Here is a 27,099-nt window from a genome sequence, read left to right as displayed (position 1 = left end):
AATGAATCTCCATGCCTGGGCTCAGACCCTGCCCAGTTGTCACTTACTAACTACATGCCTTTGAGCAGATTACTTAGCTTCTGGTGCCTCAGTTTTAGTAACTGTAAAATAGAGCTGATAATAGCACCTACTTTATTGAGTGACTATTAAAGAGTCAATACATGTGAAGGGGTCAGAACGCTGCTAGGCAGTCACCATCATATTTTCATGTAGAGAAGGAGGACAGCAGCCAGCCCTGCTTCCCCATGGCTTCATGCGTCTATGGAGAGGATGCAAAGAGCAATCACATGAATGAGTCGAAGTGTTTTGGGGAGGATGCTGTGAATCAGCCACTCTGTCACCTCCTTTCCTCCCTACTGCGACCATTAGCATGTGCTTTTGTGAGGTCTGATGCTGGGCTCTGGGAAGAGACACAGATGAATGCAGAAGACCCGCCCCAGCTCTTGGGAATTTGCACAGGCTAGTGGCACAAAAAGACACACAGTGCAAGCTAGGAGCCCACTTCCCAGGCTGTGGATATGATGCCATGGGTGTGTGAGTACTGGGGCAGAAGACTGGCACAGATGCAATTGATAAAAGGTGACTTTTTGGAGGAGTTTTGGGTTAAACTGTGAAAAGAGAACAAGTTTGAGGAAAGAGTGATGAGTGATGAGGAAAGGATGAGTGATCGAGATTCTGACCAAGATATATTAGGATTAATTTATCCTGTGGTCAGTAAAGTTTTGGAAAGCCAAGCTTTGGGAAGGAGATTTATGCCATTTCCCCCACCTTTATGCCACTCAAATTCTCTCACACAGGTGAATCTGCAAAAGTCCTCCATGCATTAGACTTGGCCACAGCCTCAGCTCAGCCCTTCCTACCGGCTTAGGGGCTTCTGCAACCTTTAAGTCACAAAGAGCTTCTGGGAACCTTTAATTTTATTTTACTGCAGCTTTCATTCAAACTGTCTTGGCGTGCTCTGGGGAGACAGAATGCCAATTCCTCATCCTCAGGCAGTAAAATCAGTGCTTAGCAAAAACAGTGTGACATCTCCGACCCCAGAGCTCTGCCAAGAATGGAAGTCACATGATATCATGTCACTTCATATATGGTAGTTTTAACCCCTCTGGGATGATGCAGTTGTAGGATAACACAATTCTAAAGGGACAAGCACCAAAGAAAGATGTTGGAGTTAGGAGGAGAGGATAACTGTCAGGAGGAGAGACAACAGGCAGTGGGAAGTTAGCAATCTTTAGCTTGGCCCTTCCTCATGGAAGCTTTGGATACTGCTGGGGCTGAGCAGGACCAATATCTGTGTAGAGTAGCCTGGCTTTGGACTGTGATTCTTGGCTACTGCCTGCATCCCAATCATTTGGGGTTATGGCTTCATGTGCATTTCCAGGCTTTACCCTGGGCCCATCATCTCTCTTGCTGGGATGGACCTGGGTGCCTTCGTGCTCTATCATGTTCCCCACATCATACTGTACACATTTCAGAGGGAGAGTCTGCACGTGTGTGGAGTGCAGAGGGGAGAAGAGTGTGGGGGCATGTGGGGGCAGGCCTGATGTGAGGCACATGGAAGGTTTTGGGGTGTAGTAAATCTCAGTGTAAGAGGGAAAGGCAATCTGGTGGAGGTGGAAGCTTGGAATTCAGAGCCGGGAGAAGTGGTTCTAACCCCAGTTCTTCCACAAGTGCTTTATGGGGCTTTTCCTCTGGCTAGGCCTATTTCCACTAGGTAGGACTGGATTAGGGCTGCCTAACCAGGAAGGAGGGTGAAAAATATACTCTCCCTGAAAGGTTTTAAAACAAAATACAGTCCAGGAATCCTCTCCATCCATCCCCTACACCTCTGGTGAGTGCTCCCAGTTCTTGCATGTCCTGGATTAGAGGCATAGTTGTGCATGTGTGTCTCTGTGTATGTGTGTATGGTAGCATCCATCAGATTCCCAAAGGGACCAAGACCCCCCCCCCCCAAAAGCGTCAGGTCATTGGCCTGGATCATCCTTATGGCTCCTCCCAGCTGCCTGGTAAATGAAAATAAGAACTCCATCAACAATGGCTATGCTCACTCTTATTAATGAAGCCTGGCTGGGGCCGGTGGCCAGGGGCAGGGGCCGGGGATTGGGGGCTCACCCTTGTGTGAAGCAAGCAGAGGCGCAATGGTGCTCTGGTGCCACACGGTGACAAGCAGCGTCCAGGGCAGCACTATCAGGACAATCGCAAGGATGTCCCGTCTTTTCGGCATCTCCAAGGCTGGCTGGGCCCACAGCTCCTCGTTACCTGAGCAGCAGCAAGGTCAGGAGAGGGACGGCACCAGGAGTGGTGGCGGCAGACAGTGACAAGCACAGGGAAGAAAAGAACAGAAATGGGCTGGACAGGCCAGGCACAAGGACAGCAGAGAAGCCGAATGTTGGCTAGCAGGTCTTACCAGTACTCACAACCCACCCATTGTGGAAGCAGGTTTGCAGAGTCCAGCCCAACTGGAGTCTGAGAAGGGGTGGCTGTTCAGAGGAGCAGTCAGGAACCCTGCGAAGTACACACCTGCAAGAGAGAGCAGAAGAGGATGGCCAGAGACCTGGGCAGGGGATGGACATCCATAAGGGCCAGGCCTGGATCCAGACACACAGCATCAGGGTTTTCAAAATGGAGCCCGGACGGCCATCTCCCTGAGGACCACTTCTGCCTGTCTGCCTGGGTGACGTGAACCTTTGTTCCCCACAGAAATGGGAGCAAGGCACTGATATACCCTGTGTGCCCAGCAGGGTACAGAGGTTAAGGGAACAGACTTCAGGCATACTTCCCTTGGTTTAAACACCAACTCTGCCAACCAACAAGCCATAATGCCTTTGCTAAGTTACAGCAACACTCTGCCTTTAGTTTTTACATCTGTGAAATGGGTAGGTACTATCAGTACCTACTTTATTAGGTGAATCAGAGAATTAAACAAGTCAGTCCCCATAAGCCCCCATAAAGCACTCAGGATAGCACCTGACGTATACACACTAAGTGCTCAAGACATGTTAACTACTGTGCTGTCCACATATTTTGGCTCAGATTTTTTTTTCATAGCCTAGATAAAGGAGTCAACCTTGGTGTGAGTCTTTTGAGGACAAATAAGAGATGTCTTGGGGACAGGCTCTGGGAGGAAATGCTGCAAGTTCCCTCTCTTTGTCAATGTCGACAGGAGATTCTTGTGGAACATGCTCTTGTTCAGGACAGAGCACTGGGTGCTGGAGCTGTATATCAGTGAGGAGAAGAAGTGGTTCCGGTAGGGGAGACAGTACTCAAAATAGTGGCAGTATGGGACCCAGGAGAGGTGCCCCCTTGTGAGGAGGGTGAGCCTGTTCAAATTGTCTCAGTTCCACAGAAGGTCTGCAGGCGGCATCCTCCTTGGGGACTTGTTCTCTCATGTGACAAGGAGAGTAGGCATAGAGCCCTGTGACTACCATGGAAATGGTCACATCCTCTTCTCCTTCTCCCTTCTACTTCTGTGCTGAGTACCATGCACGATGCAGATGCCAGCACTGGGCAGCGAAGCCCTCTGAGGACAGCTGTCTGCTCCAGCTCCAGGTAGTGTGTGCTTTCCATCCCTGGCAGAGCCAAGAGCTGTGGATGAAGGTTATTTCTGTCACCCCACATTTGGAAACATGTGTGTTTTCCTTTCCTGGTTGGGTCCTCTTTTCAAATAATTCTGACATTTTGTGAAAGAAACAAGTATTGTCTTCCAGAAAAGAGCACTGTGGTCTCCTGGGTTGCCAAGATGCCCCCTGCCACCCTACCATCAAAGGTTTGCTCTGTTTCTAGCCTCCTGGTAGATAGATGTAGACAGGCCGCCCCTCATTCCTCAAGGGAATGGAAGGCCCACTGGTATTAAATGTCATAGGCAAAGACCAACAGTGGCAGGAATAATCCTGGGGTGTGTGTGTGTTGTGTTTCCTATAAACTGTTTTCCCCAGGATGCCTGTTTGGGTTTCCTGTACTGAGTGAGATGAAGTATGGTGACTTCAGGTCATACTCGTAGCTCCAGCCCCATCCCCACTGACAGGGCTGCAAAAAGCTGATCAAGGGCTTGGTTTGGCTGGCCAATTTTAGGCCACATTTGATGAAAGATAGGTGAGCTTCTAAAAGGCCTGGTTGAGATATTTCCTTTGGGGTCTCAGTGCTTCCCAATGGAGGTTTTTCAACTATACTTCATTTTAGGGAGTATTCTAGGTCCTGGATGGATAAAGCAATAGCAAGTCTAGCTATGTGCCAACTTGGTGTGCACGTCCAGGCTGCAGTCGTGTAGTCACTTAGCTGCCTTCACTGATTTTCCTCTGGGTTGTCTCTTTATTCCACATCGTCTGCCTCTGGCCCTTGTATGTCTTCTGGGTTGTTGTTAGTAATAACAGCTGTTAGGTAGCACTTGTGGTGTCCAAAGACAACATTCAACAGTTCATATTCAATATCACAACAATCCTGGGTGATACATGCTGTTCTTACTGCTATTTCACGTAGAATTCATTGGTGCTAGTGAGGATTAGTGGCTTGTTTGAAGTCACAGCCAGGACATGGTGGAGACAGACGTAAATTCAGGCCCTGTGATCCTGTGCAGTTGTCAGGTGCATGGGGAAGGAGGTTCCAGGTCCAGAGCTCCTGAACCTGGCCAGGTGTGGGGTGAGCACAGGGATACACAGAGGCCCAAGACCAAAGCCACCCTCCTTCACGAAAGCAACCTCTACTGTCTCAACACCTCCCTGGAGGCCGAAGCAGAAAGAGGGACAGGAGGGGAAAGGGAAAAAGACAGGCGCAAGGCTGCAAGGAGGCCATGGAGAGACAGTTCTGTCCCTTTTTTTTTTTTTTTTTTGGTCAAAACATCTATGAAAGGAAAGAGAGGGGGAATGAGGGAGAAAAGCTCTAAAAATAAACAGCAATAAACCCAGTTGTGCATTAATTACTCTGGAAGCCATTACGGCTTGAAAATCCCATAACTTTAATGGACGCTATTATAAGCATAGTAGCAAAATTGTGGAGCTAATTACCAGGCAGTTATTAAGCAGAACAGGGAGAGCCTCCAGCCTTAGTGAAAGCCAGCTGGCCGGCAGGGGGCGAGTATGTGGGATATAGAGCCTGGGCCTAGAGGGCAGCTGGGGCTGGCCCAGGGTAGAGGGTTTGGGGGCAGGAACCCCTGGGGGAGGGCCTGGGACAGAGGAGAAGCCACACCTACCCCAACCCAAGATCTGAGGTCCAAGTCTGAGATGAGGCTGCAAGGATGTCTGCCCCACCATAGCCTGCTTTTCTGCCTGGGCCTTGGAAAGACAGCAGCTTGTCTGTGGTCACGGGCTACCTCCACCATAGACCCTGGAATTTCCCTGGGCCTTTTGTGGGAGCAGGCAGAAAAATCAATGCCAAGATGGAGAGAAAGCTTGGCCACAGCCAGAGCCGGGGGAGGGGTAGGGGCAAGGGCAGGATGAGATGTTTGAGTAGGTTGGGTGGAGGCAGCCAGGCATGGCTGACAGCAAACTGTGCAAGGAGGAATGAGTCTGGGGACCCAAGGTCGGCTCTGGTCACTCATGTCTGTGACCTGCCTCAACCGTCATTTGCCTCTCAGCAGGTGCAGATGTCAGGAGGTACTTCCACTCCTCTGAGTGCTCTCAGAAGCTTCCACTGGACATAGAGGAAGGCTATACTGTGGGTGGAGTGCGTGTGGCCAAATGCAGGATGGTCATTTGGCAGCAGGAACAGAGTGCTGGGAGGCAGTGGGAGGGGGGTGGAAAGAAGTGGCCTGAACCGTGTTCTGCCTAGCTCTCCACTGTGGACTGGGTTTCCACTGCTTGCCCTGCTTGGCCCATACCTTCATCTTTAAAATACAGAGGGCGAATTGGGAAAGTTCAAATGCATTTTCAGTTCTGCCTTTTTAGTAACAGGGCTCTATAAAGATGAAGAAGTGTCCTATGTGAGGGAAGTGGGGCTCAGGTGGGAAATTCAAGGCCAAAGTCAAGGTGAGAGGCTGAAATGACAGCTTTACATGGAACTGGTCATGATTTGAGAGTTAATTACCCAGGGAGACTGGCCATGTCTGGAAAGACCTATTAATAGGAATTTATCTAAGGGCTTAGGGTGTTGTGCATGAAAACTAGAAAATGTCTGGACCCAGGTGGGAGAGCACCAATGTGCCCATAGCTGGGACAGAGCCAGTCAGGCTGTTAGGAGAGGCTGGGCCTGAGGAGGCAGGCTCAGTGTGAAGTTGGCTTCAAGGCTAGTCGATTCCAAATGCATGGAAAGGCCTTCTTGTGAGCCTGCAGGTGTTCGAATGGACACCTCATCGGTGCCCTGAGCTCTTGAAGAGGGGGCTTAATTTATTCCATTCAACAAATAGTAATTCAGCATCCATAGTAGGCAGGCATTCTGTTAGATTCCACGGCACTGCGGCAGCCTGGAAGATGAGGCAGGGCTTCCTTCTAAGCACTTCCCGCCCAGGAGAGAAGGAGAGACTTAACAGCTCAAGCTGGTGTGTGATGAGAACAAATGTTGCAAAGATTGTGTGTGTGTGTGTGTGTGTGTGTGTGTGTGTGTGTGTGTGTGTGTGTAATGGAGGTCAGTTAGACACAAGCTTAGACACCAGCTAAGCTTTGTCTCTGCAGGATGATATGAGCTGTGTTACCTAAGACTGGAAACAGTATTTAGGTAGTTAGCCAAAGGATTTTGTTAAAGTGAGAATCTGTCAAAAATATACACATGTACCATGTATGTTTCAACTTAGGTAACATTTAGAGAGCCAATTGTTCAGTAGATGATGTTTCCCTACCACTGCACAATATAAGGTCATTTTCCCCAAATCCAAACCACTCATCACCACTCACTGCAGCATGTCCACTTTCTCCACACAGGAGATCGGCCTTTCCTTGGGCTGACAGTCAGCTGCCGAAGCTCTGCTTGGTGTTTCTGGCATCGTGCAGGCCGTACTACACTGTCTGCAACCTCCCGTTGATGTCTTTAAAGTGATCTATGACTGGAAGGACATTGGGTGTGTAGACCCAGTGCAGTATCCTTTAGATTTTTATGACTTTTCCCACCAATCTTTGCCTAATTTGGAGAACTATTTTTTCCCTAGACTCACCTTATGAAGTCTTTTGAGAACATTCAACTTAGTTTTCATAGAAACAACACATTTCTTTCTTTCCAGCTCATGTTTCATGGTTTATATAATATTCCGCAGTGAGGATCACAAGCATGATCTCTGTAAACAGGCTGGAAACAAACCTTATGGACCCTCGGACTCTAGGCCAGCATGTGGCAGCCACCAGAGGGGAGGGCCAGCATTACACTTGCATGGGCGCCCATTAGAGTGCTTGATGGATGGAATGGACAATGGTCAATGTGTTAGTCAATAAGAGATCAAGGAGAGGTACGTAAGATACCTGCTGCTGTGCATGGGAAGGAAAAAGCGGGCCTCCAACATCTGGGAGCCTGAGACCCCTTGGGGCCAACGAGACAGATATTGAAATTTCCTCATGGAGGAGCATAACCAGCTCCACTGGCCCACTGGTCAGGCCCTGGGGAGTGGGGTTGGGGGGTTTGGGGAAGGTACCAGCTCTCTGGGCATAGGAGCAGAGATGTGGCAAGAGGAGGCAGAAGGAGGGAAAATTTTAAAAGAAGATAGTGGGAAGGATGCTAGTCAAGACTACAGTTTTATCCTCCAGCTCCAGGCAATCCCCCCATCAAAAGGAGGCACAGATTTGTCCACAGAAACCCCTAAATGGATCAAGGGATTAGTATTGATTCTTCTGCCTCTGTTCAAGAAAAGCCCAGTGCCAGAGCTAATCAGCTCCTGGTCTAGTCAATCCATATTTCATTAACCTAGCCCTATCCTCCTGCACCCTGGCCACCTCACCCCCCACTCCCAACCTGGCCCTGGCTTCCAGTCACCGGCTCCTGCTGGTGTTACAGGGCACGGGCATTGGTCTCTTACCACTCACCACCCCCTGGGCCTCTCACTCCTCTTCTTCCTCCCCTGCCCCTATCACTTGGAGGGGAAGGGAGAGGAGGAGATGGGGGGTCTTATAGCTCATTCCTCAAAGAAGTGAAGTGAGGTCCTTGTGGGACGCTTGGGTGTAATCTCAAGCCTTCCCAGTAACAGCCCTGTACTAGGCCAATAGGATTTGTTCGTTCATAAAGGCCTTCCTTTGATCTTCACAACAGTCCTGTGAGGCAGGCAGGGAAATTTCATTCCCTTTTCACAAACGAGGAAACTGAGGCTTACAGTGTGATCAGCCCAAGGTCTTGGAGTCAATTGCTGCCAGAGCCACTCAAGCTCAGACCTTTGGATTTTTAATTGGTGCCCCCTTAGCACGCTGCCTGCCCGGCTGCAGACCCAGCCCTGTTTCTGGGCTCCAGGGAGACCCACACAGCCAGACCCCCCTGAGCTTGCTGGGACCTGAGTCTGCCTGCCAGCCAGGCTCAGGCAGAGTGCCCAAGTAAAGATCCCCACCCTGCTTCATGGGGCAGCACCAAGGAGGAGATGAAGGCCAAGACCCTTGGGAGGTTTGTGTCCTGACTCCAGGCCTGCACACTGCTAGCTCTCACTCTTGGATACTTTTGATAGGAAGGGTGGCAGCAGTGTGGATTCCAGATCTCACACTATCTTGTTCCCTTCCAACATGGAAAACTGAGCCAAAGGCTTGGGCAGAAGTAAATTTTAGTTCAGTTCAGACTTGGCATAAAGCATATTTTCATGTTTTGGTTTTCTTCCAGCCCAACAATGTCAGGAAAAATGCAACTCATTGTTTATTTTAGGTCTTTCCTTCCTTCCTTCCTTCCTTCCTTCCTTCCTTCCTTCCTTCCTTCCTTCCTTCCTTCCTTCCATCCTTCCTTCCTCTCCTTCTCTTCTCTTTCCTTCTCTCTCTCTCTCTCTCTCTCAATCTCTTTCTTCTTCAGATATAGACTTTGGATTAGATTTAGATTCTGATTTAGTAAAAAAGGAAAATTGGAGTTTGGTTTCATGTGGTACTGTGCAAGTGAAAGCCCATTCTGGTTCACTGCAGGAATTTGAACAGAATAAGATATTGGCCCTGGCAGATTTTACTGAAGTTCCCTGAGTCAAGTAACTCACAGTCTTCAGGCAGAAGGTCCAAGTCTCTATGTAGGAGGACCTTTGAGTGAAAATCGGGTGCTTCATTTTGAGGAGACATCATGTTGCTGCTCTCTGCTGGGGCCTGAGCACACAGATGGCTCAGCTTCTTAAGAGTGGGGACAGGGGGAGGGTGCAGCAACCAGGGAAACAGCTAGCTGGAAGATACAGACCTGATAGAAAACTGTGAACAATTGGACAATGGTCAGTGGGTCTGTGGAAGCACCCTCAATGAGAGCTACCACCTGGTGAGTCACCCAGGTGACTGCACAGGACTGGGTAAGGGAAGGCATTCAGCCAGAATGTGCTTATTATCCACGGGACAGTGGACAGTCCCAATCTGGCTGACAGAGAGCAGCACATGGCCACTTAGTCCTTCCGTAAATGATGGGAGAATGCAGTGATGATAAAGAGTAGCTTTGGAATTTTGGGAACTAGGGAGCTGTCCCTGCAGACAACTCTGCATCTCAGCTGGCATTCCATTTGGGCTGGGTCTGGGGGGAGGTTTGGTCTTGGAAAGTGTCACCTCCCTGCATCCTTTGCCTCCCTTTCTTGCTATCTTTCTATCCTTGCCCCAGGCCCATTTGAGTGGCCATGCCAGCTTTGTGAAAAGAATGTCACTGTTCCCAAGAGAAGTGCATTAGTTTTCAACTGATGTCTAACAAGGTATCACATACTTAGCAGCTTAAAAAGACATGCATCTATTATCTTCAGTTTCTGTGGATCAGGAGCACAAGCACGGCTTAGCGGGGACCTTTGCAAAGTATCAGTCGGCCTGCGACACTCCTCCAGAGCGGAGAAGAATCTGCTTCCATGATCACTCAGGTTGTTAATGGAGTCCACTGCCTGGTGGTCATAGGACTGAAGGCCACACTTCTTGCTGGTCTCCTCCTCCCCGTGAGTTGGCTGGGGGCTGCCCTCCACTCTTGCAGGCTGCTGGAATTTCTTTGCCACATGGATTTCTCCATGGACACTTTATTAAGCCAGCGAGAAGAGAATCTAGAGGTAGTCCGATAACTAGATGGACTCCTATATAACATAATGTAATCATAGGAGAGATTGCCCATCACTTCTGCCATGTCCTATTGATTACAGGCCAGTTACAGGTGTCATTCACACTGAACAGGATGCCTTCATACAAAGGCATGGGCAGCAGGAGTCAGGGGCTGCGGGGTAAACCTTAGAGTCTGTCTATCACAAAAAAGATGTCAGATCATCTTGACCCTCAGTTCCTGTCTTGTCCCCATAACGTCTGAGGGTGATGACAAAACCTAATCACAGTCATAGCCTTCTGTTACTTTCCTTCTACCTTCTTTTGCTCTCCTTTGTCTTGAAGAGTAGCACATAGAGATATCTGGGCCCTGAGTCAGACAGCCCTGGGCAACATAATAGGGCCTCTCTTCCTCTGCTGTGCGACTTGGGTAGGGTAACCTCTCTGAGCCTTGGTTTTCCCATCTGTAAAATGGGACTAAAAATAGTGCTTTCCCCATTAGGTTTTTAGGGTGATTAGAAAAAAAATCAATATAAACTATCTGGTCCATGATTGGTGCCAATAAATAGAACCTATTGTAATTATCAACCTGGAAAGGGCCTGGAGTGAGTCTACTTGCTTCCCTCTAAGTTTCTCCAGCTGAACTTCTGGCTTCTGGAAGGTAGGATGGAAGCTGCAGAGCCGGAAAGCCTCATTTCACCCCAAAAAGTAGAGGCAGTGAGGAAGAGTTGTTGAGAAGGGGCATCTCCCTATCTCAAGGGCTAATGTTGGCTTTATGCGGTGTGAGGCCCTTTGATTTCTCTTGGGCGCAGTTTCTCCAAATCTAGTGTGAAGCTGTTATGCTTTCTTTATTGTTTGGCATATTCCATCATGACCTTAAATTAATCATGACTAAGATCCAAATATCATCTTTCTTCCTAGAGCAGCTCCCACTGGGCTTCTTTCTGGCATCTGTCTTGGCGGCCAACATGAAATCCCAGGACTGTCCTCAAGTCCTCCTCCTTCTTATAACAGCTGGGCCTTAGCTCCTTTGGCTTGGTCTGCATGCAGCCCTTGGGAAGACTGCCTCCAATGCTGGTCCAGGTCATACCTTTGCTTTCATAGCCCCCAGTTGTGATCTTTTTTCAGAGTCTACCTGACTGACTTGCTCATGCTCAAAGCCTTCTGCATCTCTCCCTGACTGCAACTTACTTCGCTCAGCATTCAAGGCTTTGTGCCATGGACCCACCTCACTACTCTAACTGCACCCTCTCCTGTTTCCTATCTACCTTCCATCCATGATAGTCTCTGACTTCTGCAGTCCAGTACAGTGCCACATTCTCTCTCTGCAGTGCTTGTGAGAGCTAGAGGCAGGCCAACCTGCTCAGTCCGTTCAGATGGCAATTCCCCATTCCCACCCAAAGACAGGGTCTGGGCCAGCTTCAGGGAATGAAGATTCAGTTTAGAGTCAAGATGCCCAAAGAGAAAGCCAGGCCTGGCCCTCACAAGCTAGCATCCCCTTTACTTCCTTTCAGCTACAACCTTGCTTCTACAAGTTGGCCTCTGACCCTTGCTGCTCCTCTTTGACAAAACTTTGCCATCACCCAACATGGGTATGTGTGTGTATCTGGGACTGCTGGCTGTCATAGGTCTTTGCCTTGGGGGAGTCTGAGTATCAGTTTGGTATTTGTACCCTCCTGCCTTTTTCCTCACCATTCTTTTATAGTGATATGATTTGGGAAGTTGTCAGCCTTCCATTAGTGAATGAGATATCCTCAGTTTTACTCAGGACAGTGGCTGGGATTGAAGCTTCTTTTCCTACAACTCATTGAGGCTGCCCCAGTAAACTACAGAGCCCCTTTCTGAGTGTTCTTATAGGGCAATAGCTCATTTTTTCATTCACATGCACATGCATATGTGGGCTTATGGCCAGCACTCCACCTGAATAAGCATGTACGTGTTCACGGGCACAGGTATGCATGTAATTGACTGGGTTTGGTTATTACTTCTGAGCCCTATTGGAGAAATTTGTGATTGGGTCTCTGTTTAAATAAGAGATTACTTCACATGCCCTTGGCATTAAATGGCCTCAGATCCTAGAACGCACAAGTAGAAAGGCCAATTCGCTTTCTCTGCTATGCTGAGGGGACAGCCTCCCCCACAAAAACTACTGACAACAAATGATTTACACAGTAGTGATTAGTGACTCCCCACGTGGTTTCACATGGGTCGTTTCATTTAATCACTATACCTTGTAATTCCAAAGCTTTATTCTTGTTTTACAGATGAAGAAACTGAGACATGAGGGGATTGAGTGTCCCAGGTGTCTCTGGTCCAATCAGACAGTGGCCTGGTCACACCCCTGCCTGAAGCCTGCTCCTCGTCCCTTTGGGTAGCAGTGGCCCTCACAGAGGGCCTGGTAGCAAAGCCATCACCTCCCCTGGCCTGAGCTCCCAACTGACTCTCTCCCAGGGGCACTCTTCTGCTTCTTCTTCTGCACTGGGCTCAGTGGAAACATGGGTTCTTCCTCCTAGCCAGGGTGCCTGCATCAGGTGCCTGTGCTAAAGTTGCCTCCCCTGGCCTTGTTCATTTGAACTTTTGTGACCATATATTTTGTTATCCAAACTAGGGCTCCCTGAGAGTTTGCTGAGTTGAGGAAACAATAACAGTAGTCAACATATCAGCAAAAAGCATGGTTAGGGACTGGTCTGGGAACAGTGGACAGTGGTCTCTATAACCAGGGTCCCCTGCCACCCACTGTGCAGCACCTGGCTATGAAAATGAGTGCCAAGTTCAGAGCAGACACTTCTCTTTCTGCCCACTCCAAGGTTGAGTCCTAGCTCCTGTGAGAAGGCCATGTGGGTCAACCTGTATGAGGAAACCCAGAATGGCTCTGGTGCCCCAGCATTGTAGAGACGGAGGCAAAGAGGAGCAAAGAGGGTCTCCTTTACTGCTGCTAGGAATGCCTCCCCACATACTCTGCATGCCCAGGCCTGCCTCATCCCTTGAAGACAGGCTGAACAGAACTGGCAGTGCATATCCCCTGAGCACAGGTCGAGGCCATGCCAGGATATGATCTTGCTCTGGATTTTGTATACAGTTACAACAAAAAGCTCTAACACATCAACCTTTACCACTCAGTACCCAGCTTGAGGCCATGTCTAGTCCCCTGTGAGGATGTCTGCAAGTGGAGCTCCACCTCCAAGTGGGACAGAGCCATGAGCTCAGACCAACACAGATACCTGCCTAAGTGGAGGTAAAGGGAACAGGAATGGAGGGCTCATCAGATTCTGATACAAGATGAACAGAAGGGGCCAGACAAGCAAATCAACAGCTGCTAGTGGAATGGCAGCACCAAGAGCCTCGTGGGTGTCTGGGGGGCTCCTCTTCTGCGGGTTCCTCAGCATAAGCAGGGGTGGGTGGAGTGGGTGGGGCAGGAGAGGGCAGGAGACTGCAGTACCTTAGCATCCTGGGCTCTGGGAGCTGGGAGGGGCACAGCCCTGTCTTGTCAATCCTCATCTACAGAGGAGGCCCAGGGAGGCTGTGATGCCTGGGCCAGGGTTCTGAGTGCTGGTTGTAATGAGGGTCTGCAGTGTAGAGCATGACACAGGTCATGGTGACTGACTGGGCACCCACTAAACCCTGACAGGCCAGTGGGCAAGGCAAGTGGTCATGGCAAGGTCCGAGGACTAGAATCAAACAGGCTAGGTAACCCAGTAGGTCTGGCCCTAGGACTAAGGGTCTCTAGTGTAGCTGGGCTAGGATGGCTGTGCAGAGACTCTCAGGCTGTGGTGAGGCTGGGACTCAGATGCCCTGGGGGGAGGGAGGGTGTGAGCAGCCAATGTCAGCCTGTCCTCAGCACTATCCTTTTCACCCTCGTGTTGCTTAGGCCACCCTCTGCCTCAGTTTCTCTTGGTGCTGATGTCTGTGTGGTTTTTGGTGAGAGTGCTCACCAGATAAGACTCTCTCAAGTCTCAAGCTTTGTGTCTTCCTCTGAAGCCCTCCCTGGCTGTGCTCCTCCCCAGGTTGGACTGTTCACAGGGTCCACACAGCAAATGCCCAGCCATGTAACCTGCTGTTTACTTTATGGTTTTCATTTATGTTCCCAGACCCTGGGCTATGGGCTTCTGTGGATCCCACATAGGGCCCAGGCATGGCAAAAGTAGAAGCTGCGCCAATATCTCTGTGACTCAGTTTCCTTATCTGTAACTCTTACTGGGCTATTTTTAAGAGCAAATAAGGGAATCCACACACACACACACACACACACACACACACACACACAAATTTAGCATGGGGCCTAGCACACAATTAGCACTAAAAATGTTTGCTAATATAACATATAATAGTAATTACAACCACCACGTTTTAAAACTCAGCTGAAACCAATTGCCTGGAAGAGAGGAGCGAGAAAGGGGCACCTCAGCTCCTTCCTCATGGGTCAGCACTGACAGGCCTCTGGGGCAATTTTTCTAGCCAATTCCTCTCTCCAAAGACAAGGCTATGCTGAAGCTGGACTCCGTGGAAAGCGAGCATGTTGGCATGGAGCAGTGTGATAAACAAAGGTGTGTGTGCAGAGGCCGAAGAAAGGAAATTTGTCACAGGCCAAGCCCCTGAAACCTGGGGCTCTGGCCTGATTCTCCCTGCTCTGCTCTGATCTCCAGGCAGGCTGGCTCTCTCTTGCTGGAACTGTCACTAAGGTTTCCCACCGTGGCCTCAGCATAGCACCCCTGGCTGGGCACTGCTATGTCCCTCTGGAAACTGAGTTGGGGACTGAAAGGCCTAGCTACAGGCAGACAGCCTGGGCCTGACCTGGTGTTGGGACCCTGCCCCCCATTAGTCCTGTGTTCTTGCCCAGAGACTCACGCTCCTTGGGGAAGGACTGGGGATTTCAGAAGGTCAGGTGTCACCTCTACCTACAGAACTGTCAAAACATTCTCTCTTATGGCCTTGGGGCTGAGAGCTGGCCATTAGCAGGGGTCTAGGGCCATAGACCCCTGGGCCTTATCATTCCCTGCCCTTTCTGCCCAGCTCCCCCACTTCATCTGTTACTTTTGCTCTATCCCCTAAGTTCCTCCTGCAGAGTCAGCTAACCCTATTGCCTAGATGATAAATAGTTAACAAAAGGTGTTGAAAGGGGCAGGTGGGGGAGCCCAGCCCAAGAAGGCCAGTGAGTCTAGATTGGGCAACATGCGCTCCTACTTTGAGCAAGCAGTCATGAGCATGATGAATCGAGGGTCCCGAAATCTCAGTTCCCCAGAGGGCAGGTTATGTTGATACTGTGCTTTATAGGTCATGTATTATACAGATTGTCAAGACGGAGCCTGAACGCAGCAAAGGTATGTGCTAAGGCAGGCTTCTCACATCCATAGGGGTTCTCGGGGGCACCCAGGGCTCCAGACCCCAGTGGAGGGTTCTGGGAGTAAGGGATAGATTTCTTTCTCAGGGTTTCAGGAAGGTTGGCAGGGTAGTGAGGGGTCCAAAACAGAATGCAGACATCACCTCTGCCGGAGGGCTCTTTCCTCACTGTGCCTCCACCAGCTGAGTTCCTACTTGGCCTTCAAGGATTGGAAGGTACGCTTATCTTGGAGACTGTCACACATGAGCTACACACTGAGGATGCTCAGTTGTTACTGCATGGTGAAGGGATCTACCAGAGGCCCACACCAGAAACCGCTCTACATAAAATGGGGCTCCTTCCTCTCTGTATTCTCTCGATGCCTGGTACATACGTTTAACTCAAATTATGCTGGGCCCCTACCATGAGACAGCCCCTGGGTGCTTTTCACTCATGGACTGGCATTGAAGAACTCGTCAATCAGTTAAACAAAATGTGGTATATTCATACAATCGAATACTACTCACCCTGAAAAAGTAAGAAAATCCTGATACACGGTGCAACATGGATGAAACTTGAGGACATTATGCTAAGTGAAATAAGCTGGTCACAAAAGGACAAATACTGTATGGTACTACTTATAGGCAATACCTAAAATGGTCAAACTCAAAGAGACAGAATGGTGGTTACCTGGAGCTGGGGAAAGGGAGAAGTGGGGAGTCGTTGTTTAACAGATATAGTTCCCAATCCATAAGATGAAACAGTTCTGGATATGAATGGCTATACAACAACATGAACGTATGAATACTGTCGAACACTAGAAATGGTTAAGATGGTAAATTTTATGTTATATATATATATATTTTAACCATGATAAAACAAAAGAACCTGTGTCTGGAAGGGCTGGCTAGATTCTTCAACAATGACACACTTGGGACACTGAGTTGGGGGGGTCAGAGGGCTCTTTCTGCACTGGGGCTGGGGTGAATACCTGCGTGTGGTGTCAGGTGGGGCTGCTAGATGCACCTTCCTGTTGGATGTCACTTGGGAGTGTCACCATGTGGAAACCGGCACAGGGCCTTTCTAGGAGTGCACCTCTCAAAGGGTCCAGACATGCTGCTCGGAGTAAACAGGACACACGTGCGCACACACACACACGTGCACACATACACGCACGGGCACACACATGCAGCCTGCTGTGTCTCTTAGTTGTGGAGACTGGAGAGTGGTGGAGATTGGGAGGAGCTGGGATACTTGTTCCCAGAGAGAGAGATTTACAGGTTGAAGTTAATATCGACAAATGATGAGTTAGGTGAGTAATACTTCAGCTTAAGTTCAGAAACTGATGGAAAAGGAAAATAACATGCCCAGAGGCTGTACGTCAACTTAAGCAGGCTGGTGGCGTGGTGAACCACCTGCTGCCTGGGAGTGAGGGTCCTTGGCCCTTGACCGTCAATCCCTCATAAGTATTGACCAGGACTTCCCTGTGGAACAAATACTTGCCTTTCCTGCTCTATGCAAGGGGCGGAGGAGAAAGCAGCACAGGGACTGAGCTGGGGATGCTCAATCTACACCCAGGAGGGCCACGTGAAGGCAGAGCAGTATGGCCTGATAGCTAGGACTGCATGATTCCATGAACTGCACCTCCCAGGGGACACAGTGCTAACACCTCTGGGAGTTAACACCTAACCCCGAGAGCACTGGGATGCTGGTCAGAGGGGAGTTGGGCTGAGGATGGTTCCAAGATTTCCTCGAGCTTAGGGGGACACACATGAGGGGACCTTCAATCAATTAATGGGGATCCGGAGGACTTCAGGCCTAGGCTGAGCAGGAGCCAGGCAGCCCCAGAACCCAAGTTTCAAGCCAGCAAGGGCCCCTGACATCTCACCCAGCCTGATGATTTCCAGGCTGACCTTATTCCTCTGGTCAGAGTGTGCATGGATGTACTCTCGCAGGCTAATGATTCACTGATTTAATTAAAGTTTTGTATGTATTTTTAATGTGTTGCCTGTGGCCTGAAGGATATGACCTTCCCTGGGGCCCTGTCAGAGACAGTTTAGGCTGATTCTCTTGGGCCTGCTGTCAGAGGAGAGAGTAGGTCTGTTCTAGCCTGGGTGAAAGGGACCCTGGGGTCTCAGTGTCAGCTTCTTAACTCTGAGCCCCAGGTTGGCTGCTCCTGCTGCCCTCTTTACCTTTCTGTCCTGTCAAGAAGACAGGCAGCCTGACAGAGAGGGAGCAGCAGGGAGTTAGGAGACTTAGGACATACTCTAGGACAAGGCACTAAAGAGCCATGTGCCCGAGATAAGAGAGGAACTTACCTGGGCATCCTTTTCCTTAACTATAAAAAGAAGGAAGTAACCTAGAGTCACAGAATCTTAACTCTGGGACAAGCTTTACAGGCCAAACAGTCTCTTGTGTCCATCTTCATTTGTGACTACAGATGGCAGCTCCTTAGACCCATTTCCTCTCCCCTTCTGCCTTCAGGCAATGTGGCTGATAGGTTCCTTCTCTCTCTTGCCTCCTGCTCCTGGGACATTTTGTGGAGAGCTAACCAAGGTTAGTGGTGTAATTTGGGTGGGAAAATGTTTACATGGCTCGTGCTCCTCATATATTAGATTAGGAAATGGAGGATCTATGAGATTCCCCACACAGTGAATTGCTGACCCAGCTATGACTAGAACCTGGGGGTCAGCCATCTGATCTCTAAATCTGGCCAGGCCAAGGGCCTTCTTCCTTCTGGCTACTTCCCTCTGCTGAGCGCAGGGCAGTGGCTTCCTAGCTTTCTTTGCCTCAGGACCAGGGAGGGGGAGAGCCTAAGTGAGAGCTCCTGAAGTCCTTGCTCTATCCTCCCTCAGCAAAATGCTGGAAGCAGCTGGGACTTCATTTTCTTCTTTTATTTTGAACGTATGGGGGCTTGAGAAATGCTTTCTGGTGAGAGTAGTTCCAATAAAACAGAATCGCAGTTGCATCCACTTCCACAAATGTTAACCCCTGTTTATCCAGCGCTGTTCATTTATAAAGGACACGTTCCTCATCTCAATTTCTCTCTCAGGGTCGAAGGGTGGGGAAGTGATGCAGGGGTTATTATCTGGCCACATTCCCATCACAGGTGAGGAAACTGAGGCTCAAGAAGGGTCTGGGATGTAAGCAAGGTCACATGTTGATTACTGACCCCCCTGCACCTGGTATCATGCCTGGCATAAAGTAGGCTCATTCAATTAATGAGGACCAAGAGGACTTCAGGCCTGGGCTGAGTGGGAGCCAGGCAGTTCCAGAACCCAAGCACACCCAATAAGAGTTAAGGAAATTGTTAAATAAATTAATAATAAAAATTGCTAAGCAAAGTACTTACTGTTTATTGCATGTTCTGAGTGATTACCACGATTAACTGTAATGACTCATTCCCTCCTCGTAAATATTATTATCCACATTTTAGAGATGAGAAATCTGAGGCACAGAGAGGTTAAGTAATGTCCCAAGGCCACACAGTAGTAAGCGGCAGAGCTGGGATTTGGGTCTTGACAGTTGGGCTCCAGAATCCATGTTTTAGTCACTTGCTAAACGATGTAAAGTCTATAACAGTATTTTCTATTTGAACTTTCTCTAATGCTGAGAACATTCTGTATCTGTTCTGTCCAATATGGCAGCCACTAGCCACGTGTGAGCTCTTGAAATGTGGCTGCCATGACTGAGGGACTACCCACCACAGCAGGGAAAGCAGCCCACCTCACATCTAATTTTGGGTTCTAAGAGTTTCTGAATGATGTTCAAATAAATAGTCCAGTCTTAAGTCTAGAGACCCATGGCCCAGTAGCCAGATTGCTCAATTGCATCATTAGGAAGAAAGCAAGATGAAGAGAAGTGAAGGAGAGAGGTGAAGGAATGCTCCCAGCCACATATAGCCCATGAGGGAAGACCAGCACAACCAGGTCCCCAGTCTTAGGTCTGGTACACTCCTAATAACCAAGGCATGCCTTCTTGTCTCTGTTCTCTCTGCTCCCTCCATCCTTCTATCCTTTATGGAGCAACAATAACGGCTCACATTTCCTATATACAAGAGAGAAACCCTGCCCATGGCTCTAATACAGGACCCACAGCTCTGTGGGCAAGGTTTGATCCCAGATCCAGTCAACTTTTGGTGATTCAGACTGAAACTCTCCACTTTTGGGCTTATTAATGGCAAAGCCCTAATCTCTGCCAGCACTTGGCTGGGAAGCTACCGGCCCTGCTGTCAGCTGGTGTGTGCAGGGAGTGCAGACTCATTTTAATATTGGCTGGAGCTAAACCTCATTAGAAAAGTAAATTTGCTGTAGCTGCAAGAAAAAAAAAAAAAAAGAAAAAAAGCAACCCACACAATCCTTTCAAAGCTAAACAGAAAAACCTTGATTTTGGATTATCTGATGCTTTATGTTCTGAGTACTGGCCCAGAGCCTGGAACACAGTAGGTGCTCAGTCAATGTCTGTAGAAGAGAATGAAATTTTGAGCGATCTCTATCCACATTGACATCTTTCAGCATGGTTAATAAGAAGCCACAGGTCTGGAGCCCTTACAAGTTAAATGAAGTTTTTTTAGACAACCATTGGCTAATATATTGGAATAATTACATTTGCTACTAGTTAGACGTGGAAATATTGCTGCTATTGTTCTGCAAAGGGACACTAACAGTGTCCTTGCAACAGAGGCATGCTCCAGGTGGGTCTGGAGAAAATTCAGTCTGGAGGTGTGGCAAATCAGAGGGGTGGCGTGGGAGATGATGCGGACTAAAACCATTCCGATATCATGGGCTCCAGGGTTGGCCAGAGAATTACTGTTCCAATTCTAGAGCCATCCAGATCCTGGAGGACTATGGGGGAGGGCATATAAAATAAATACATTAAGTTAACATTAATCTAGTGCTTCACCTAAAAACAGCCTGGTGATAGGAGGATTCCTCAAGTTCTAGGCCTTTAGGAAACTGGAACTTAGAGGGCACAGTTTCCCCAAAAGTCCACTGAGCTGGTCCTTGAAGAAGCAAAGGCCAGCCCCTTGGTCTGGCTGAGAGCTTGTGCTCTGCACTGCACTGCTTCCTTGTACCCCAATGCTCTTCAGCAGGGTCCCCAAAGCTCTTCTTTCTTGGAGGCCTGGGGGTGCATGAAAGAGGGTTTTCTTTTTCCTTCTCCCCAGATGCCGGGTCTGCCCAAGTGTCTACACCCTTCCCTACCCCATTGTGTCCCAAGACCCAAAGAGATGGTAGGGCAGGGAGCAGCAGGTGGGGGGTCAGGGGAGCCTTCAGCACAGGCAATGGCCAGGTGAAGAGGTCTCCCTGAGTGATCTTCAGGGAGATCCCTCTTCTGCCTTTAGGCCTTCCTTTTAACTACTGTGCCATTCATCAGGGCCACAGAAAGAGCTTTCCTCAGAAGACTGACTGCTCCACCCAGGGGCCTCCCAGCCCTTGTGATGATTGCTGATATTGGGGATCTTGGGAACGAGAGTGCGTGGGTTTGTCCCAACGGTACCACTGGGGTAGCCAGACTTTGCCTTTGGGCCTCCCACCATTGTGTTGTTCTGTGAGCGTGGCTTTCAGTCTTTTGTCTGTTGTCTCATGCTGGCTCCTCTGCTTGCTTCAGACTCAAATTCTTTCTCTTTCTGAGCCCTGCCTCTTTTCTTCTCCAGTTCTCAACAGAGGGGAGCTCTTGGGCATCTCTGTGCCAGCTCATTCCCCGTTTTCAGCCAAACTGATCCAAAATGCTCCCCTATCCTATAGCTTGACTCCCTGTTGGCTCACCCTCCTGCATTTCTCACACTGGCAAAACTCCTAACATGCTTCATCACTCTATGCTCCACAAACTTAAGTACAGCTGACTTGGTCCTTTCACCCCTTGAAAACTACTGTGGGAAAATCTGGCTCTATTTAGAGGCCTGAGGTAGGTAACTGGGCTAGCCTCACACACATCTTTCTTGGGAGCTCCTCATCTCTGAAATGGGCTCCAGTCCTGTCACTGGAGCTGTCCCCCTTCAGTGGTTTACCTGCCCTATGCTTCAGATAAATCAGTTAGTGCTCGTTCATCCAGAAACCTATATGCACATACTAAACTCATATGCACATATGAGTTTCCAACATGCCCGAACATGGAGTGATTTCCAGGCTTCTATGGGTCAGGTGCAGATATAGGCACAGCAAGACACTTGGCTCCTGAGCTGAATGGGGCACAATTCCCTTAACCCTCCTTGTTCTATTAGCGAGATTTCCTGCTCCCACCAAAAGGTCAAAGGGAAATGGCATGCAGCTTCAGAACCTTTGGGAGTGCTGGGCATGGACAGAGCAGAGTGGGCAGTCTCTTTGAGGGTCTTGTGGGGAAGGGTCTTCATTCCATATGAAGGAAGGAGGGACTTGATGTAAGTCCAGTAAAACCAATAATGGTCACCACTAAGCAGGTTCTGGGAGGAAATGTCTCCATCTCTCTGGTGGCTACTGGCAGAAGTAGGGAGACAGAGGGGGAAACAGAAGACAAATCTCAGAAAATCCTAGAGAAACAGTCCTGTGAGGCAACAGGCCCCTCAACCCCCAGTAATTTAGGATGCTATGCGACTCTCGTTTCCACATACACATACAATAACTTCACAGTGCTATATGCACAATCAATCCTTTTAAACAGTACATGGCATACAACCTAAGCTCAGGGTCAGGTACACCACCAGACTGGTAGCCATGCAGGGAGAGCTGCCCCCACTGGCATGGGGCTAGCAGTAGTCAGTGAAGGCCACCTTCAGACTCCTGTGCATTAGAGATCCTGAGTTCTTCAGCTCTAGCTTCTACAAGAACCCATCAGAACAGTGCATAGCTGAGACTAGGCCTGACCAGGTGAGGAAGGAAAAGGGGGAAGTTAGTTAAGACCTTATTTATACGTGTGTGTGGTTCTTGACCTTAGTTGTTTGATACTAGGCTGTCACTTCCTTTCCCTGGCACTGTTGGATCCTGTGGGTTCCTTCTTTTCTGTCTTACTCTCAGCTTCCTTTTTGGAAGTTGTATGCTCTGACTTTAGAGCAATCAGGACCTCAGGCCTGAGCCCAGGTACAGAGGGTTGGGTGGTAAACTTGGTCATACTTCCTGCCTCCTTGACACACTAAAGGTTCTAAGGACCCTTTGCCACCACCTCTCAGCCCCAACAGAGCTGCAGAGCTTGGATCTTTTGACGAGCTCACTTGTCAGTGTCTGGAGCCTAGATCCATTGGGGATGATTGCTGGGGAGCAAGGATGCAACTGAGGTGCTTGCTGAGCAACCAGGAACCACCTGCTGAGGGGGAAAGGAACGGGAGAGCTAAGAGCAGGGGCCAGTTCTTAGAAGCTGCTGCGAACCAGCTCTCTCCTTAATGGAAGGCCTGAGGAGGGCAGGCATCACCCAGATTTTGTTTCACAGCCCATCAGAGGCAGGCAGCGCCTCCCAGCCCCGGCCGTTGCCGGCCCCCTTTCCAGCTGTCCCTGCTGTCCCTGCTGCGCGCACAACCACTCATACACAGGCGCACGCACACACACACACACACACACACACACACACGAACACTCGGGAGGACATGGCGTGGATACAGATGGGGGCGCATAAAGAGGCTTTGTGCGCGGCGGCGGCGCCCGCGGGGGGCACGGGGGGCACTGACCTGCCGCGGAGAGTCGGGCTCGTCCTCGGTGCGGTCCATTGCGGGCGGCGGCCCCTACACCCCGGCCCCGGCGCCCCCAGGCTGCTGCCCTGGGCCGCGTGCGCCTCTCTCCCCGGGGGCTCTTAGGCTGCGGGCCCCCGAGGGCCACTTCATAGCCGCGAGGTCCACGCGTCAGCCACTCCGGCCCGGCCGCACGGCCCGGCTCCTCTTGGGCTCAGCTAGGCAGCGGCCGGAGCCCAGGAGCCTGGAAGACGTCGGCAGGGACTGCGGAGGGCTGGGGTCGGGAGGGGAGGCGCGGGGAGAGGGGTGCAGGGGGCCGGGGCGCGTGGCCGGAGCCGAGCCGACCAGGCCGGCTCGGAGTCCCCTTGGCGGCGGCGGCTGCGCCGGTGCGGCCGCGACTCTGACAGCGCCTCCTGCCCCGCCCCCACCCCACTCCCCGCCCCCACCCCCTACTCCCCGCCCCCGAGCGAGCTTGAGCTGCCGGCGGGACCCGCTGCTAATGGTCGGTACCAACCTCGCCAGCTAGGGCGGGGGGCGCGAGGAGAGAGGCCGGCAAGGACCCCTCCTCTCCGGGATTGGTATCACCTCCCCCTTCCTTCCCCAACACCCTCCCCAGCGGAGGCGGCTTCAGCTTGAGGCGCGGGAGCAGGGGCTGCGGGCGGGGCCCGAACGCAGCCTGGGTCTCGGCTCTCTAGAGTTAAAGCTCGCCCGGCCCGCTGCCTGCACTCCCATCCCACCCCGCCTCCATCCTGACTGTTCCTGGCGCCCAGCTTGGCAGCCTTTCTCAAAGGGTGATTGTTTCCGGGCTGGGCATTGGGGGGCGGTTCTCTGGGACCAAAAGGCAGAGCTGGGGAGCAGGGATGATGCGACTATCCCCTTGGTTTCAGGCACCCCACAGTGAGAGATGGCTGGTGGGGGTGGATGGTACCTGCCAGAACGCAGAGGTACCTGTGTGGGATGAAGATGGGGGTCCTCGGGCGCCGGCTAGTAGGGCAGCCCCACATGGAGGCACTGCTGCCTTGCCAAGGGCATATCAACCTGCGGAGCGCCAGCTTCAGCTCCCTCCCACGGTGCCCCGGACATTCCAAAGGAAAGGCGAGGAGGCAATGGGTGGAATAGAGAGGGAGCTGGAAGTGGACAATGGAGGAGCAGAGATGGAGCAAAAGGGTCTAGCAGGCTATCCAAGTTTTTCCCAGGGTGCCTTGGGCAAAGAGGTCCCTAATTGTTTCCAGTCCGTGTGTGCGAGGTGGGCTGGGGGCTGTGTGACCATTGAGAATGTGTGTATGCATGTGTGTGAATATATCTATGTCTATATCTATATCTATATATCTATCTATATCTATATCTATATCTATATATAGTGCAGATGTAGCCATGGCATGAAGTTCTCTATGTAGATACTTCCAAATGCTCCTTTGTCAAGTTGTCAGAGACTCAGAAGCTTTCCTCATACATGTTTTAAGGGTTTGTATCCCCTAGGTGGTCCTCTTCCTGGACATCTGTAGTCAGGCCCCTCCTGTGTCCTCTTCATAGCCCCAGGAGAAGGCCAGCTATGGTAGCTGGGGTTCTGACCTTGGCCAACTGGGGAGATGTCAGTGCCTTTTAGCAGCTGAAACTATCCCACAAGATCTGACATTCTTCCCCTTACCCTGCCACCAACTCTAAACTCACTGTTGGGCATTGCTGCATCAAAGTTACATTACCAGGCAATGCGTTTCTATGTACTGTGGGCTAATGCTGAGAATCACAGGACCCCTTTCCCTATCATCTTCTCTGCCCTAGTTAGTACCAAGCGAGGCCTGGATCGTTCCACTGAGTAGCTGAGTATAAGTTGTGATTGGGAGTAGGGTAGGTGTGGGGGCAGTGGCTTTAGAATCAGGCAATTCAGTAAAGACCTTGAGGTGAGGAAAAAGCCCTATTATCCATACCATCCCATAAACATTTGACAATATAATTAATAATTACCATCTCTAGGGATAGCTGTCTCTCCTTCTCAATCCCTCTTCTGTTCCTGTGTTTAATAATCCTCTTTGCCAGCAAGGAAGTTCTTCCAAATCTAACCTGAGTACCTCCTGCTACAGTGCAGGATAATTTCCTCATTCTCTGAATGAAGCATGAACTACAGCAAGCCTTTTTTTTTTTCTCCAATAGACTCTGCTTAAAAAACCTTTCCTGAGATCATGTTTTCCTTGCCTCCAAATTCTGCTTCCTCCTAGGACTCTACCCCAATGGAAGGAGGGAAGGTCAGGTGCAAAAGTGAGAAAAGATAGGGAACTGCACCAAGTAGGGACCTGGCTATCAATTTGCCTGGAGTACAACTGCCTCTCTCCAGCTGAGCCATCCATTCCCAATCAAAAATTACCAAATGGTATGGCAGAAAGGACCTTGAAGAGTTTCTAGTTGTAGCCACTCATTTACAAACAAAGAAACAGGCCGGAGAGAGACCATCAGCAGTGTGTGGAGTATGTGTGTGAGGGCATGTTCAAACCACACCCATTTCTCCAACAGCTCCCCCAGGAGAGGGCACAGCCCCAGGTTGTGATTGAGCTCAGAGAGGAGGACAATGAGAAGGCCTGCGTTTCAGGTGAATTCTGAAGGCACTATGTTCTACCATGACCAGTCACTTCATTAAAAATAAAACCAGGGATTTGGACCAGTCTCGAGTTCTGTCTGGTCCTAACAGGCTGTGGCCAGTTGGACCCTCTCTGCAGGTGTTCTTGGATACTCTTCCCTTTGGATGCTCTCCCTTTAGCAAATGGGAGACTACCTGCACCCACCCGCAAATATACAGACACATATGTGTGCACACACACCAGTCCCCACAAGGTGGTGGGCAATAACTACTGCCTTCCTATTCTTTTTCTTTATCTTCTCGTTGGCTTCTACAGGTCTGCGGAAATCCTTTCCTTCCACATTCTGGATTTAGTGCTTTCCCAGGACAGAGCTCCTGCTCTAAACATCTGGAGCAGCCCTAGGTCTCACTGAATGACTGATCTCCACCTCTTTCTTCCCCTGCCTGGAGTGATCCCCTCTTCTTAGAGGCCCCCAAAGCCTAGCACCAAAATGTTTAGTATGCAAAGCATACTGTCCTCTGGGACAAGCCGTTATGTGTTTATTGTGTAGTTAAGCAGGATGGAAGCCCTGCCCCCACTCTGATCCTGGCCCAACTCCTGCAATCTGACTCCCACAACGGTCCCATAAAACCATCATCTGCAATGCAAAACCCACAAAACATCTGGGAGGGTCTGTAGATTTCCTCAAATCACCTGTGCCCTAATTTAATATGAATAACAATTAGTTTACCCTTATCAGTTAATTGTTCCCCTTGTGGGTTCCCTCTGCCTTAGCCTTTCTTTTGGCAGGAGATTTGGTCCACTCCTGATTTGTAAGGATGTTTCCTTTTCTGACCAGTCCACCTTACTTCTCAGCTCATCACCCCAGAGAGGTGACCTGAGCTGTTTCCTGCCTGTCTGGGATCCAGTGCCTGTTTTAGCTGTCTAATTGTTGGGGCCCCCATTTCTAGGGAAATAACTCTCCAGAATGCACAGCAGTGCTTTTGCTGATGTGAGTATAAAGGTCCAAGGAGACCCTTCTCCTGACACACTGCATATGAGCCCCTGTCTCACCAGAGAGTGGCAGATGTGAGAGGAAGGAGGGCAGGCAGGGTGAATTCCCCAGGGTCCAGTCAAGCCTTGCAATGTCTGGCAGGCACACATGAAATTCTCCCGCAGTAGCTCTCTCTCAATGTGTGTTCATGTGTTGTTTTAGGTGGTTGAGCTCATGGCCCCTTCATCAGGTCTCTGGTCAGAGATTTGGATCTCTAATGTTCATGTTTCTCCATAACAAATTGGAAATGGTCCTTTGGTCACCGGGATTCTCAGCTCTCCCTCTGTTCTACCTCCCTCCCTCTCCAGCAGGGCCTGTATTCTTCCTGAGCTTCCCCAAGAAGGCTGACCCTATCCCTCTCAAATCTCTGCATCCACAGGAAGGGCTCAGTTGCATGTTTTTAGACTGTGTAAGTGATATCATTTTTTTTTCCTGTAGCTGAGAGAGGCATGAAAGGCAATGAG

The 27,099-nt window shown here is 50.0% G+C and overlaps 1 protein-coding gene across 3 annotated transcripts in view; it reads right to left on the bottom strand.

Moving 5' to 3' along the window:
* B3GAT1 (beta-1,3-glucuronyltransferase 1) overlaps nucleotides 1-23,144 on the bottom strand; it is a 30,025-nt gene extending 6,881 nt beyond the window's left edge. For 2 of the 3 annotated variants that reach the window (XR_001598335.2, XM_016156515.2), the window contains exons 1-3: nucleotides 23,030-23,044; nucleotides 2,425-2,520; nucleotides 2,113-2,259 (exon numbers count right to left, since the gene is read on the bottom strand). Coding sequence is in view for 2 of the 3 variants with exons in the window: in XM_016156515.2 (XP_016012001.1) it covers nucleotides 2,113-2,259; nucleotides 2,425-2,428 (151 nt within the window). In the remaining variant the exon portion in view is untranslated. Of the gene's footprint in view, nucleotides 1-2,112; nucleotides 2,260-2,407; nucleotides 2,521-23,029 lie in introns of all 3 variants that reach the window. The other variant, XM_016156516.2, reaches the window with a different exon arrangement.
* Nucleotides 23,145-27,099: the final 3,955 nt, after the last annotated feature.

This window comes from Rousettus aegyptiacus, unplaced genomic scaffold, assembly GCF_014176215.1.
Source record: "Rousettus aegyptiacus isolate mRouAeg1 unplaced genomic scaffold, mRouAeg1.p scaffold_m13_p_5, whole genome shotgun sequence".
In the NCBI taxonomy this organism is placed as follows: domain Eukaryota; kingdom Metazoa; phylum Chordata; class Mammalia; order Chiroptera; family Pteropodidae; genus Rousettus; species Rousettus aegyptiacus.
Note: the sequence above shows the minus strand (reverse complement) of the source record. Positions and strands in the feature narration are given on the sequence as shown.